This window comes from Crinia signifera, chromosome 2, assembly GCF_055691185.1.
Source record: "Crinia signifera chromosome 2, ASM5569118v1, whole genome shotgun sequence".
Taxonomy (NCBI): domain Eukaryota; kingdom Metazoa; phylum Chordata; class Amphibia; order Anura; family Myobatrachidae; genus Crinia; species Crinia signifera.
The window spans coordinates 105,380,361-105,395,951 of record NC_139218.1 but is presented as its reverse complement, the minus strand read 5'-3'; the positions used below and the strand labels follow the sequence as shown (position 1 = coordinate 105,395,951).

The 15,591-nt window shown below is 42.2% G+C and overlaps 1 protein-coding gene across 1 annotated transcript in view; it reads right to left on the bottom strand.

Annotated features, from left to right (window-relative positions):
- The window catches only part of F5 (coagulation factor V), a 93,860-nt gene that overhangs the window by 51,030 nt on the left and 27,239 nt on the right, over positions 1–15,591 (bottom strand). The window contains 7 exon segments of the mRNA XM_083172681.1: positions 637–848; positions 1,244–1,340; positions 4,262–4,400; positions 7,560–7,725; positions 12,106–12,136; positions 12,138–12,328; positions 15,051–15,209. Coding sequence (XP_083028807.1) covers positions 637–848; positions 1,244–1,340; positions 4,262–4,400; positions 7,560–7,725; positions 12,106–12,136; positions 12,138–12,328; positions 15,051–15,209 — 995 coding nt within the window.

The following is a 15,591-nucleotide window of genomic DNA, read 5'->3' as shown; positions in this document are numbered from 1 at the left end:
ATCCTAGTCAACAAGTTATGACCCTAAACTAGTATTTTACTACAACAGTATTTAGATGTATAGGACAGGCCATTGAGCCTGAATGCTCAATGCCTGTTCTCTCCAATGTATGCTACTTATCATTTAAATCTTGCCCCAACTCTATGAGATGAAATACCGTCACTGACCACTAGAGGCCACTCGACGGACCACATTACTCCTTTGTGTGCTAAAAATATGTCATAAAAGCAAGTGAAAGCAATTTTTGCAGGGACACTGATCTGTTTCAAACTTGCTAGATATGAAGAGAGGGATCTGTCAAGACAGAGATTGGAGGTAGGATCAGATAGGGACTGGGGGTGTGGTGGAGAGTGTGGGCTAAAAACGGTCACTGTTTAAAGTGAAAGTACATTGCAGAAGCCGGCATTTGTATGTGCTTTTAACTAGTATATTATAACTGAACATAAGTTGTATCTATTTGCTTTTCTGCTTTCATGCAAAAAATATTTCAGTTGCTCAATGACCGCTGCCACTAGAAATACAGTATGTTACAGCACATCTTGTTTTTATTCATTTTACTACGTTATCTGATATTCACATCCAAAATACAATTTATGCTGTTTATTCCAGAACTTTTTGCTCACAGCATTGTTCTACCTGCATTCTTCTTTTATTTAGCGCCAATGGCTTGCAAATGAGAAGAGTACCAAGAAGTCCTGATGCAATATCCTTGACTATGTTAACAGTACTATGATAAATCCTTGTTAAACACTGAGGATCGCTCTTTGTAGGCTCATCAGTTTCCAGTATAGTCCAATAATAAGTCATTGTTTCTCCAGGTAGGACTGTGTTATTCTGGGTCTCTTCTCCTAGTGTAAAAATATGGATAGATCGGTTTATAACACAATAATTAAATAGTCTCCGGCACCCAAGTCATGTTGTATCAGACTTTTTTGCATTTTTAGTCCACCATGATACATTTACAACAAACATAGATACAGTTAACCCATAAACAATGGATGCTTTACACACCATTTATTGTACCCAACAGATGAGGAGTTGGCCAAGATTCAGGATACCCCAATAGAATGTATCAGAAATCAGGCAATGTAGGGATTTGTGACAACACTGAGTTTTTGATGGTCATCATCCAAATGATCCCCCCACTGCATGGCTCCACTGTGTGTAGGTGATGGGTGCACTTAAATTCAGTTTGTATCACACACAATTAATATTATACATAAGAATAAAATTGTTGCCAAACCTTTTAAGTTCAGAGCGTAGCCTTGGAACATTCTCTGCAATGACACACCATGTGGGTATATATTGTGGGGCTGGCTAGCCATGTTTTTAAACACAACCTAGAAAATACACAGAAAATCATGTTTTACTTTGTCTGAAATACTGATAGAATTTACATAAAAGAGGTATGGCCTGGCCTTGTCCTGAAAAGCTGAACTTTAATGTATTAATACCGACGTGTAATGCCGTAGTACACAGATGGGCTGAATTGTGCTGTTTTCCCTGGAAACATCAGCACTTATCCACAAAGATGCTGCATCAGCATCATCATCATCAACAACACAATTGCAGTAAGTTTCCTGTAATGCTTCATGGAGTTAGCATTTAGCAGTTCAGAGTTGCATTTGTGCAATATAGCTCGTAAATATAGGGAAATGACAGGTTATCCCCTTTAATGTATGTACTGAAGCGGAGAATACAGCAGATATCTGCTGCGATCCCCTGATTTCATTCATGAAAGCAACTCCCATAAGTTTCTATGGGAGTGGCTTAAATGCAGAATTTATCTTGGCCCCGGTAGTTAACATATCTTCTGATGGCATTTCATTATTAGGGGGGAACAACAGCATGTTCAGATGGTGCTAGTCATTGTAGCCAATGGGCTACAGTCTGCATAGGTGATCACTTATTGCTAAAAATTGCAGTGATGATAAGGAAACTTTGATATCAGAGATCAGGGCCTACGTCAGTGGGGTACAACAGCATGTCCAGAGTATAGCAGAGCCATTGCAGGATTGATATGGGGGATGGGTTTTTTGGGTGGAAGTTCCCCACATATGCCTCTGCCTCCCTCCCAATGTATTCATCTGCCCCCACTCCAATATCTGTGCAGCATTTCCCTTCCATTCTTTTTGTCTCTTCCACCCCCCCTCCTCCCATTTTCTGTTTCTCCACTACCATCCGTTATGTCCCCCTCACTTTCTGTCCCTCTTTTCCATCTGTGGACCCTCTACCTTCTTCCTCCACTATACTTATGCTCCCCGCTCCCTCTCTACCCCAGAACATCTGTGCCTCCATGCTCCTACCTTGATTGGTGGCTGCCAATTAGATGTGGCGCAAATGAACGGAGACAAGATCATTTATTGTCGCTTAATTGAACCAAAACATGTCAGATAAGCTCAATTTATCTTTAGTTTCTTTAGTATCTTTATATTTAGTAAATAAGTTTATATATTTTACCTATTTTTTATTCTAACCAAATCCTTTCTTTAAACACAGCTTTTTAAAAATGTAACTTTTTTCATTAAAGATTTTTTATAGTTTTTGTTGTATTTTTTACTTTTTCATTTTTTTATACTTTATATGTGTGCATAGAGGTCTAAGGGACATGTATGTCACATCAGAACTGTTGGGGAACATCACTGCATGTGTTTTTTCAAGGTTTCAGGCTACTTATCTGCATCTACTGAGTTAATGGAGAAAAGTTGTGGCGGTTGGTCCAACCGGTTTCATTTGTGCTGGGGCACACAGAAATGAATAATAAATATATCCATAAGAGCCTTGGACTTGCAACCACTGTGTACGCACAACATAACACCTTGCAAATAGTGTGGCACTAAGTACACCCACTGCTGCACCATTACCCATTGCCTCAAATTTTAGGGGGTACATTTACTAAGGTGGGAGTTCTATTGAAGATGGGATGTTGCCCATTGCAGCCAATCACATTATATCTATTATCGGTACTCTTTACCTAGCACGGCGCCCATCGCGGGCATTGAATGCACTAAAAAAACGGGTGCGACGCGACCGACACGATGCCCGCGATTTCCCATAGGGAACAATGTTAAATGTCTCAATTGACCCGATTTTCCTGTTCAATGCCTCAATTGACCCGATTTTCCATAGGAAACAATGTTAAATGGCCCACAGAGGCCAAATAGGCACCCTAAAGTGTGAAATGGCCCCCACAATTGTTAACGCCACCCCACGATCAACGTCAACCCGAAGCGTGGCGAGCGCAGCGAGCCCGCGAGGGGCGGTGGTACGCGTCCTACGACCTTTTCATACCCCCACTATCCACGTCGGCGTGGAGTTGAGAATAGAATAGTGTGGCGAGCGCAGCGAGCCACCGAGCCCGAAGCGTGGCGCGCAACGAGCCCCGCGAGGGGACGCGGATACCTGTGAAGCCCGCGAAGGGACGCATTTACCTGTGAAGGTATCCGCGTCCCCTCGCGGGGCTCGTTGCGCTCACCACGCTTCGGGCTCGGTGGCTCGCTGCGCTCGCCACACTATTCTATTCTCAACTCCATGCCGACGTGGATAGTGGGGGTATGAAAAGGTCGTAGGACGCGTACCACCGCCCCTCGCGGGCTCGCTGCGCTCGCCACGCTTCGGGTTGACGTTGATCGTGGGGTGGCGTTAACAATTGTGGGGGCCATTTCACACTTTAGGGTGCCTATTTGGCCTCTGTGGGCCATTTAACATTGTTTCCTATGGAAAAATCGTGTCAATTGAGGCATTGAACAGTAAAATCGGGTCAATTGAGAAATTTAACATTGTTCCCTATGGGAAATCGCGGGCATCGCGTCGGTCGCGTCGCACCCGATTTTTAGCGCATTCAATGGCCGCGATGGACGCGATTTTTTTACCTGCGATGCCCACGATCAAAATCGTGCTAGGTAAAGAGTACCCTATTATCTTCTAGAAGGTGCTAAATAAATAAGTAGAATCCGATTGGTTGCTATGGACAACATCCCATCTTCAACAGCAGCTCCCATCTTAGTAAATTTACCCTTCGCTTTTTCTATAAATGTATTACCATATATATATTTAAGTTACAAGTAGATCTATTATATAATGTGACTATAGTAGATTTAGTAATTATGTAATAAATATAAATATTTGTACTACTGTATATAACATAACTGTGCGTGTGATGAAACAACACAGCAACATTGCATGTATCATTTCCTCTGTCATGCTATGGGCACATAACTGTAACTACAGATGAGCCTATGACATGAGCACCAATACATACCGTAATTGTGTCCCGGACTTGAGTTCGGATGACTGGCCCAATCAGTCCCAACTCTTTGGGATTATCCATTGGTACTGTAAACGTGCTATCAGTAAACTGTTTATAGATGACTTTCTTAAATGGATGCTGGCAGTACATTCTAACAACAACAAAAAACAAAAGAAATTCATTGAGGTGTGTTGATAATCAGATGGTGTAAGTTAAATTACAACACTTCAACACCGCCCATAAAAGTCATGTGTGGTAATCCTGTGTGATGTTTCTGGTAACAATGCTTATTTAATCTCACAATCTATAGACATGCTGTCATGCCAGGAAAAATAGGCAAACGTTCCCTTACCAGTTTATCCAGAGAGGCACTCAGCTGCGGAATCCTGCACAAAATGGAGTCTGCCTCCTTAGGAAAGAGGGGGGGGGGGGGGGGGGGGCAGGGGTTGGGGTCTGCTGGGGTTAACAGTACTTCAGAGTGGATGTTACAGGTAAGAAACATTTCTTATCTTTACTTGCACACCGTAAAGGAGTCTTTTACATAATATAATACTCTGAGGTAAGCACAGCCATACATCCTGTGAGGTCCCATTGGGACCTCTTCTTGAGTAACATTCAGTTTGTCATTATTTTTCTGCAATAGCATGATCTTATTGTAAATCTGCTTCTGCCTCTGCCATAAATGCTAAGGGGGAAATATATCAAAAAGTTGGTACTTTATCTCTCTACAAACTTTGATACATGTCTCCCTGTTTCACATTACTTGTTGTTATGCATTACTATAACTGATGCACTTAGTAGGCAGTATTATTGGAAGTATTCTTACTCATTTGTGCAAGACATTTGCACTCATGTGCCAGAAAAACTAAGACAGCCACTTTCCATTCCCTATTCCCAAATCCGCTTCCCTCCTCTCGCATTAAATAGTATCTTCTGAAATTGCAATGCTATGTATAGGCCGATATGTCTGGCGTATAATTCAGGGTTACTTACCCTCCCGGAATGGCCGGGAGGGTAGGTGGCAACAAAAGTGGGCTAAACTGGGCGTTCATCTGGGCGTGCATGTGGGTGGGGACAACAAGTGCTGGGCGTACGCCTCGCTTGAGTCTCCGGAGCTTCTCACATCAAAAACAAGCAAGTCTCAATCTTCGTTGACCAGCCGATTAACAACTGCATGATCGGGCCAGCATTCGCCCGGGCAATCAACATGCACAATTGCTAAAAAAAAACATTCAGCTGCACGGAATACACCCCCAGCAGCATACAGCTTTCTCTCATTTATCAATTACAGTATCTATCTACATGCCAACACCACGGGAAGAATACTTTGCAAGTTTATTTTTTACACTACTCTGCGTACCTTCCTATCGCTTGTATATTTCACTGCTTTAACACACAAATGCACCACTACTCATATTTATTTTTAAATGACCATCTGCTATATATGACATAGAGACATTTGTGTGACACATAAACACAGCTACTTAGGAAAGTGGCAAAATAACAATACTATAAATAGACATCTAGTAAGAGTTAATCGTATGCAATAAACAAAATACATTTTGGGTAGTTGGTTATATGGTTTGAAGCTTGAGTTCCATGCGGATTTTTGCTGGGCCGTGTTAAACACCAGCAGAGGGCGTTTGGTCGGCTGTCCGGCCGTTCGCACGCAGGAAGATCGTGCAAACTTTGTGAGTTCCATCCCCACAAGGTGGCGTACGTGCATTACCACGCCACTCCCTCTAATGTGGTAGTCCGTCCGAAGGGATGCGGTGGCCTTATAGGCGGGTCTCCGCTCACCGTGTGGGTGCACGGTTCGTTCACTTGGATACGTGCGAATGCGTACCTGAACGAATGAACCAGAATAAGGCCCAGTGTCACCTGGTACACAATGGGGTGTGACACTTCCATAGATCACTGGGCCGGATTTATTTATGTATCTCCAGTTTCTTATATAGAGCAGCATATTCTGTTCCGATTTACAATTGGAAACAGCGATAAGACAAACTGGGTAGTAACAGACAGACATAGAGGCAGGAGGGCTCTGACCGCAAGATTACAATCTATAGGGACTCAGACCTGATTGGTCATCTGCAAATTTTCAGATGACTGTGAGTGGTTAGCGACCGCCCAGACAAATCCTGCTCTGTGCAAATCTAAAACTATCGCTATCCACTATCCTGTCACACACCCATACACAATTCAATCACCATCGGCTGACTTTCCCAGTCTGTGCAAATGTGAGCACGTCTGACCCTTCCTCAACTCTGTGACAAATACAGGCTGATGAAGGCCGGCGCTGATGTCACATACCCTCCCTCAACACTCCTGGGCACACCTGCATTTTTGTACATGTGTAGTCATTTGATAATCAAATGGATTGCGAATTTGCACAGTAGCAATGAACTCTGAATCAGGCCCATTGTAGGATCTGCAATGTTCCCATTCAGCGGGGAGCCAATCGATTATTCTGCATTATAAAAGTGGATTAAAAAAACACATAATTTCGACCCCAAACCGTTTTGTATTAAACTCCTATATGGAATACATTTTAGAAACATAAAAAGGCACACAGATTACAGATAGATTACAAATTTGAGTAAAGCCTTTTACATACCAGTTGTGACACTGCGATGGGTATTTATAAGATTTTACTCTTATTTGTGGAACTCTGGGTCCACAAATATGAGTAAAATCTTATAAATACCATTAGGCAGCTGCCAAAGGGAATCCAGAATCTGGTGTGCAAACCTAGTCTTACTATCACAAAATTAAGGCTGACTCAGAAAGGCATCCATGTTGAACTTAATGCAAATGGCAGGTGTTGAACCTTTAAGAAGCCACCTCCAGACAATCACCTGAGGTTCTGGGACGTCAGTATTGGTGTGTGTGGGTGGTTAGGGGAGCGGTAATTTGACGTTTTTCCTAGGTTGCTGAAAAACTTGCACCGGCTCTGGTTGAACATATTGGTTTCGGTGCGGTATGAGTCAATATAGGGAGTTAAAGTACAAATAATCTGCAATCAAAACTATAGTCAAATTTTCATTGGCTTCTGCACCGCGATGGCTTCCTGTGTTGCTACCATGCCAAGATGGATAACCAACCACAACATGCCCATTCCATTTAATCAAACAAAAGGGTGGATCCTTGAAATTCATTCTGGTATGTATCAGTTTTTTAGGTTCAAGACTATTCTTTAAGTGTCCTTTTCATCTTTATAGAGAATAGCTTATCTGCTACTTTTAACATTGTACATTTCTGACCATCAGATGCTTATTCCAGCATTGTGCTATATCTATTAGTTACTTACCTCTCACTGTTCTCTGAACTACCAGAGGCATAATTCCAATCAACTTCAATTGCACCTATATAGTGATCCCACCTTTGAATGAATCTTGTTTGATAAACAGACTTACGGAGATCAAACTCTTTTGTTTCTTCACATTGTTGAACATTAAAATGACTTTGCATTCCAGCTAAAAAGAAAATAACACAATGAAACAAAACAAAAAAATGTAAGCATGTGTAAAGGAAAATGAAGATACACTGCAATAATTGCACAAGCCCACCTATCTGCTATAACATTAAACCGACCTGCCTAATATTTTTGTTAGGTACCACCGTGCCACAAAACAGTTCTGAGCCATTGAGGCATGAACTTCACAAGTCCTCTGAACGCCTCCATGCCAAGAGCGTCATACTGCCTTCTCTGCCTGTCCTTCTTACTAGGTAATCAACTCACAAGCATCTGGCCTTCCACATAATATAAAAGAAAATGTGATAACTTCCCTTCTATTGCTTCATGTTCTACTTCTGATGCTCACGGGCCAGTTGTGGGTCATTTTGGGGGTAAGAAAGGGGCCAACACAGGCACTCTGACTGGTCTGAGGTTATGCAGTCCCATATGCAGCAAGTTGTGCTCTTCTATGGGATTGAACCAGACTGGCTAGCCTTTGTTCTACACACACATCAGTGAGCCTAGATGTCCATACACTTGTGAGATATGGGCCCTTTTCACTCGACTTCAATGGATCAGACCTAGTAATTGTGTGAAAAGTGCCAAAACATATGTGTTTCCCCTCTGATACCGATCAGATGTGTGGCCCTGTGCACATACAATCAGAACCAGTGACACTGCATAGGATACATCATATGCACAATTATGTATTCAACTTCCTGGCATGCAACACCTTGCACAAGTGTATGGGGGCCTTTTGGCTTCAATGATTTTGTCGCTGGGTTCACCGGTTGTCCTTCCTTCGATTAATTTTGGCAGGTAGTAACCACTGCATAATGGGATAGCCCACCAGACCTGCCCTTTTGGGCATGCTCTTACAGAGTCGTCTAGCTATTACAATTTGCTCCAAAGTTGCCCAGATTCTTAGGCTTGCCTATTTTTCCTGCCATTGACAATTAATATTGTAATAAGAAAATCAATCTTATTCTCTTCACCTGTCAGTGTATTTAATGTTAGGTATTCCTAGGTGTTCTAGCCAATCCCACCTCACAATGGGCCTTATTCTAGTTCACTCTTTCTGACAAAATCCTTTTAAGATGGACGAAACCATGTGCACTGCATGGGGGCAGATGTAAAATGTGCAGAGAGAATTCGAATTGGGTGGTGTTTTACTTCAGTGAGATCTATATTGCAGTGTCAAAATAAAGCAGCCAGTATTTACCCTGCACAGAAACAAAATTACTCACCCTAATTCTCTCTGCACATTTTACATCTGCCCCCCTGCCCCACAGCAGTGCACATGGTTTTGTCCATCTAAGAAGGATTTTGTCAGAAAGAGTGAACTAGAATAAGGCCCATTGTTTGGAACAGGAATGCGCAAATATTTAGAACAGCAAAGCCTCCCCACTAGGGTTGTGATGGTCCCATAGGGTCTAGTGAATCTAATACCACTTTCACATTGCCTAAACATTTTAAAAAATGGTAATTTAAAACGGATCTGAGCCTTGACATTGCAGTAGATTACCATTTTAAATACCATTTAAATACCATTCACATCAGTCAACCCATTTTAATCCCCTCAACACGTTTTAAGGCAGAATGCAGGGGACAGCCTATCACAGGTCTGTAATCTGTTGTTTTAATAAATACCATTTCAGAGCCATTCTCACTGCATAAAAAATGGCTCTGAAACATGTAGGACTCTGCTTTTTAAACGTGTTGAAATGCCGGTTATCTTTAACCGGTAATCAACTCTGGCACTTTCCCACTGCAGCCTTAAACGTGTTGAAATGTGAAAAAAACGGCAATATACGTTTTACAAGTGCGGTGTGAAAAGGGTATTAAGATTTCTATTTTCGGTTTTGGGTTGAGTTCTTTAGATTTGGGTGAGTTACATTGTTTCTGTGCAGCTTTATTTTTACACTGCAATATAGATCTCACTTTGAAGTAAAACCCCCAACCAAATCTAATTCTCTCTGCACAAGTAACATCTGCCCCACCTGCAGTGCACATGGTTTTGTCATCTAAGAAGGATTTTGTCAGAAACAGTGAACTAAAATAATGTATAATTTTTACAGTAATTTTGTAGCTAAAATAGCAGACATTAATATGGACACTCCAGATTCTATGTCATCCTTTTGTAGGGGAAGTTATGTCCAATTATTTGAATTTATGTAAAAACATATTATATGAGCAATAAGGGACGGCGCAGAACCTAATAAACCAATCAACCAGTCAGGTGAAATCATCCAAGGTGTGATGCTCTGCTGATAAAAGGCATGCACAGCACACCCTTCCTTCTAGGTTTAAATTGAGGTAACATGAACGTCCTGAAGTATAACCCGACAAAAGGGGCAGACTAGATGGGCCAATTGGTTCTTATCTGCCGTCAAATTCTATGTTTTTACGTTTCTATTCCCTGCATTTATTATCATACTTTCAGGCGGATTTTTAAGTTTTCCTTTTTAGTTTTTCAAATACATGTTTGGACTTCGTAACTATTTACCTTGTAACTTATTTTTCTAGATAAGCATGTTTTTGGCTACATCTCTATGCTCCCAAACCAAGGATTTTCTGAACAGATCATTGCTAGACTACATTATAAACTGTTATTTATTGCAGCAGCAGGGGGCAGACCAGCAGACGCCTGTCAACAAGCCTACGTGAAATTGTTATTTAAAGGTGTTTCGGGTACCTGTGACCCCTTTAATAATTAATGGGTGGTATCAGAATATTGTTTTAAATTATGGCATTCTGACCCTAGTCCAGATTGTAAATGTCCATTACTCAGGTATAATTAGTGAGGTCCCGGACATTCTGTATCACCATTTGAAAAGATAAACATATACATAAAATGTTAAATGTATTTTCATTTAAAAAAAAAGCATAAAATAAATTGTATGTTTAGCTTTCTGCATTTCATTATAATGAAAGTACACCTTTCCATCACAACCATTATTTTATACTACTGACATGTCTCAAATCTGTCATTTTTTTGCTGCTATTTGTTTAGGCGTAAAGAAATAAATTGTAAAATTCTGATATAGCTTATTCGGGACACTTTTAGTAAAATTTCTATTACATAAGACTGAGTTGCTTGAATCACTTCAAGACATTTTATTAAAGCAGAACTCTACTAAGAATGTATATATATATAAATATATATATATATATATATATATATATAGTTCATTAAATTAAAATGTAATCTTCAGCTTATATTACCACTCACTGACCCCCTAGGTCTTCTATAACCTCCAAAAGGCCAAAACTGCTCTTCAATGTACTACTTCTGATGGCCTGATTCAGATGGTCAGATACTTCTCATTCTACCCTGCTCCTGTGTCCTTCATAATTACAGGCACGAGGAAGTGCACAGAAGCAGGGCACAGACACATTGGGCCTTATTCTAGTTCACTCAGACAAAATCCTTCTTAGATGGACAAAACCATATGCACTGCAGGTGGGGGTATATGTTACTTGTGCAGAGAGAATTCGATTTGGGTGGGGTTTTACTTCAAAGTGAGATCTGTATTGCAGTGTAAAAATAATGCAGCCAGTATTTACCCTGCACAGAAACAAAATTACTCACCCTAATTCTCTCTGCACATTTTACATCTGCCCCCCTGCCCCCCAGCAGTGCACATGGTTTGTCCATCTAAGAAGGATTTTGTCAGAAAGAGTGAACTAGAATAAGGCCCATTGTTTGGAACAGGAATGCGGAAAAATTTAGAACAGCAAAGCTTCCCCACTAGGGTTGTGATGGTCCCATCGGGGTCTAGTGAATCTAATACCACTTTCACATTGCCTAAACGTTTAAAAAAAATAGTATTTTAAAACGGTATTTAAAACGGGTCTGAGTCTTGACATTGCAGTAGATTACCGTTTTAAATACCATTTAAATACCATTTACATCAGTCAACCCGTTTTAACCCCCTCACACGCTTCAAGGCAGAATGCAGGGGACAGCCTATCACAGGTCTGTAATCTGTTGTTTTTTGCTAAATACCATTTCAGAGCCATTCTCACTGCATAAAAAATGGCTCTGAAACGTGTAGGACTCTGCTTTTTAAACGTGTTGAAAATGCCGGTTATCTTTAACCAGTAAATCAACTCTGGCACTTTCCCACTGCAGCCTTAAACGTGTTGAAATGTGAAAAAAAAAAAACCCGGCAATATACCGTTTTACAAGTGCAGTGTGAAAGGGGTATTAAGATTTCTATTTTGGGTTTTGGGTTGAGTTCTTCTTTGAGCTTTCTGTTTGGAAATGTTTGAGTTTTGTTCCATGAATACTTTACTAATCTAAGGTCCAGAAGCCAGGTAGCTGCATTTCAGCCAAGCAGTAAACGTGAATGTACCACACTTGCTTTGTACCTTCTGTATTAGTGAAACATCTCACCTTCTATGTGCTTCTCAACAAGTGATGATATTCATCCATCTGCCACTGTGATTGATGGTCATGTTTGCTGTTGTGGACGCCATGCCAGCGAGACTTATGACGGACACTTTATGATGGTTTTGCTCCAAGGATTGTCCAAAGAAATGAACTGAGAAGAACTCAGGTTTGGAGCTCATGCCTAATAGATGCCAACTGACCTTGTCATTGACACACGCTGTGAAGTCTGAAACACAGATACACATGAACATCTGACCATTACACTTACAAAGAGGGAGAGCCCAGACTTGGCAATGTGTTAGAATGCAGACACTGCCTAGAGTTACATTCTAATCATATATTGTCCTGCTCATCTCTATGAGCTGCAAAGAAAAATCTGCAGGTTCTGGAGGAATGATTCAAACTTGTAGCCATCAACGACTGAATTCCCCCCCAAAAGTACAGTAAATGCCTTCAAAGTAAAATGAATGTACAATGCATAATCTTACTACAGTAAGTTTAGTAACAAGATATGGTTATCATTATGCTGTATCGCTAATGGTGCTGCTGCTTTATGTTATGATAAGATAAAATTATCATCCAAGTGCATAACTACCGTAACGCCTGACTCACAACCAGTTGGCCGATGTTTTAATTTTCCACATATTGCTGACACACATCGCTTGCGGTCCGATTGTTAGCGCTCAGAAACGCAGAACAGAATCGGATGCGGTCTGTGGAATTCAGTGGGTTTCCAGGGATGTAACGGGGGTGGTTAGACAAGTGCATGAGCTGTGCGCAAATACATAATATATAACTTCTCGCGTAAGAGGCCATAGTCGGACAGAGACACTCTACCTGCCCTAGGGCTACTTACAATGGTGCACCGGGTATGAATCATTAGGTCACCAGCATTATGGTCGACAAGCATTAGGTCAACATGAGTTAAGGTCGACATGCAGGAAGGTCAACGTGACTTTAGGTCGATAGGGTCATTAGGTCGACATGGGTAAGGTCAACAGGGTCATTAGGTCGACATGGGTAAGGTCGACATTGAAAAAATTAACTTTTTTAACTGGAATGTCAACACAGTCAACATAAAAACTAAAACGTAGCACCGCGTCCCCTCGCATAGCTCGCTGCACTCTCCATGCTTCGGGCACAGTGCCTCGCTGCGCTTAGCACACTATTTTATTCTCCCATTACGCTCTAGTGGATGGTAGGGCCTGAAATACAGGGCCGGCGCCACCACTAGGCAGGTTTAGGCATTTGCCTAGGGCGCCGGCCACTGGAGGGCGGGTAGTGAGCCGCAGGAGGAGGAAGAAGCAGCAGCAGCAGCAGGAAGAATGTTCCCCGCAGAGGAGAGCAGGAAGGAAGCTGGGCCGTGCCAAGCACTATCAAGCACATATTAAACAATTTGGTGAAGGTGAGAGATTTGGATGCCCCCACCCCCAGGTGTAGTGAGTGGAAGTACTGCAGCTGCTGATCGTAATTCGTAACCTGATATCTTCAGTGCTATCTGTCCTTTCTGGCAGGATGTGTCCCTTTCCCACTCTGGAGTCACAGGAGAATCACCTAAATCTTCAGGCTCAGCAGGTCTCTCTCCTCTCTCTCTCCTCTCTCTCTCTCTCTTTTTCTCTCTCTCTCTTTTTCTCTCTCTCTCTCCTGTTGTACATGTTTCCCTGTCCCCAGATCCTTTTCTACAGATCCTCCGTTCTGCTCCTCCCCCTGCCTCCTGTGCTAGAGTGTCAGAACGAAGTTCCCCTGTTATGCCTCTGCTAAGCTTCTACCCTTCTATGCAGTCTCATTTGCTATACCTCTACTCACTCTCCTATATACTGTAGTCTGCACATCTTTTGAATGTTCTGAAACTGAGCCTCTATAAGTGTATCATGATACCACCCCCTCCCCCCCCCACTTCTCTCTATGCCATCTGTACCTCTGACACCCCCCCCCCCCCCCCCAGTATTCTGTACCTCTGCCCACTTTCCCCATTCATACATTTGCTATCCCCTTATGTGTGCCCATGCCTCCCATCCTACCATCCACAGCCAGTGGCTACAATCAGACATGACAAGGTCCAAGTGGCATATTGAGCCCTGTGTTGTTGTTTAACTGGCATGGGAGGTCTGTAGTGTGATCTGAGTGGCATGTGGAGGACAATCTAGCTCTGGCCCTGCGACCACCCCACCCCCACCTCCACCCCCAGCTGCTCAGCGGCAATCCGCTGCCCCCCTGTACTGCTGGACACAATTTATATATAAATCACTCTAGCTGCTGGTGAGGACTGGTGTAAGTCAGCAACATCAGCAGTCTCCAACAGTACAGCATAATATACTTTTTGCTTCTGAGGAAAATTGGGGGGGGGGGGGGGGGGGGGCGGTATCCTGTAGGTTTGCCTAGGGCGCCTGGATGCCTTGCACCGGCCCTGCTGAAATACCACCTGTCGGCACATGTTGGCTCAAAAAAAATCGAACCCATGTCAACCTTGAGTCATGTCAACATAAATGCATGTCAAGCTAATGGTGTCAACCTAATGCTTGTCGACCATCATGCTGGTAACACAATGACCATATCCCGGTGCACCAATGGCATATGTATAGGCACACTGTGATGTAACTGCACTGCTGCGAGAGGCTGCAAGTAGGCATCTCAGTATTATACCCAGCATACAGACAAGTGGCGCAGGGTCTCACATGAATGCGACAGAATCAGGACCATAGTGTTGATGCCTATACAAACGCAATAAAAGCAAACATGAGAATGCAAAGGTTTAGGTATCTGTATCATCAGTATAGTTTACATTAGCTCAATGATGTAAATGATTCCTATGCTGCATTCTTAAAATGATCACCTACTTTATATAAAAATGAACATAGCAAAGTGTGTCAGTTTTGTCAAAAATAATTTTAGAATATATTTCTTTATTTTGATGTTTTGTTATGGTGTTACAGTCCATGAGGTCATACCTGGCCCAGTCCCTCTAACGTAGCCATTTATAGTGTACATCAGAGGCCTCGGTTTTGTAGATGGAATGATTTGCCAGCTTTTACTTTCATCGAAAACAGCAAACACCAGAACAAAATCTTTATTGAAGTGCTTTTGTGTCCCATCGTTACCGAGGCTTCCTACAAAACATAGAAGTAAAGATCAGCATACAATGATTAATAAGCATTCGGCATAGCAATAACATTACTTATATCATTCCTGTAATACTTTCACAGAAGTACTTTTACCTAACTAATGCTACGAGATCCAGTCTTTCAATAAATGTACTAAATGTTTATGATTGTTGTACACTATGGGCCTGATTCAGACCGAATCACAGTGATGGGAATTTGCAGCCCTGCCGATTATCGGAAGAGCGCGCATGTGTATGGTTTGCAGTGTGCATGCGTGAGCCCTCCGTGTGACCACAGCCAGTGATGGCCTTTGAACTCAGGCCGTATGCTGGCTGAGCGACAGATGGCTGACGTGTGGGGGTGACACCCATGCATTCACTGGGAGTGC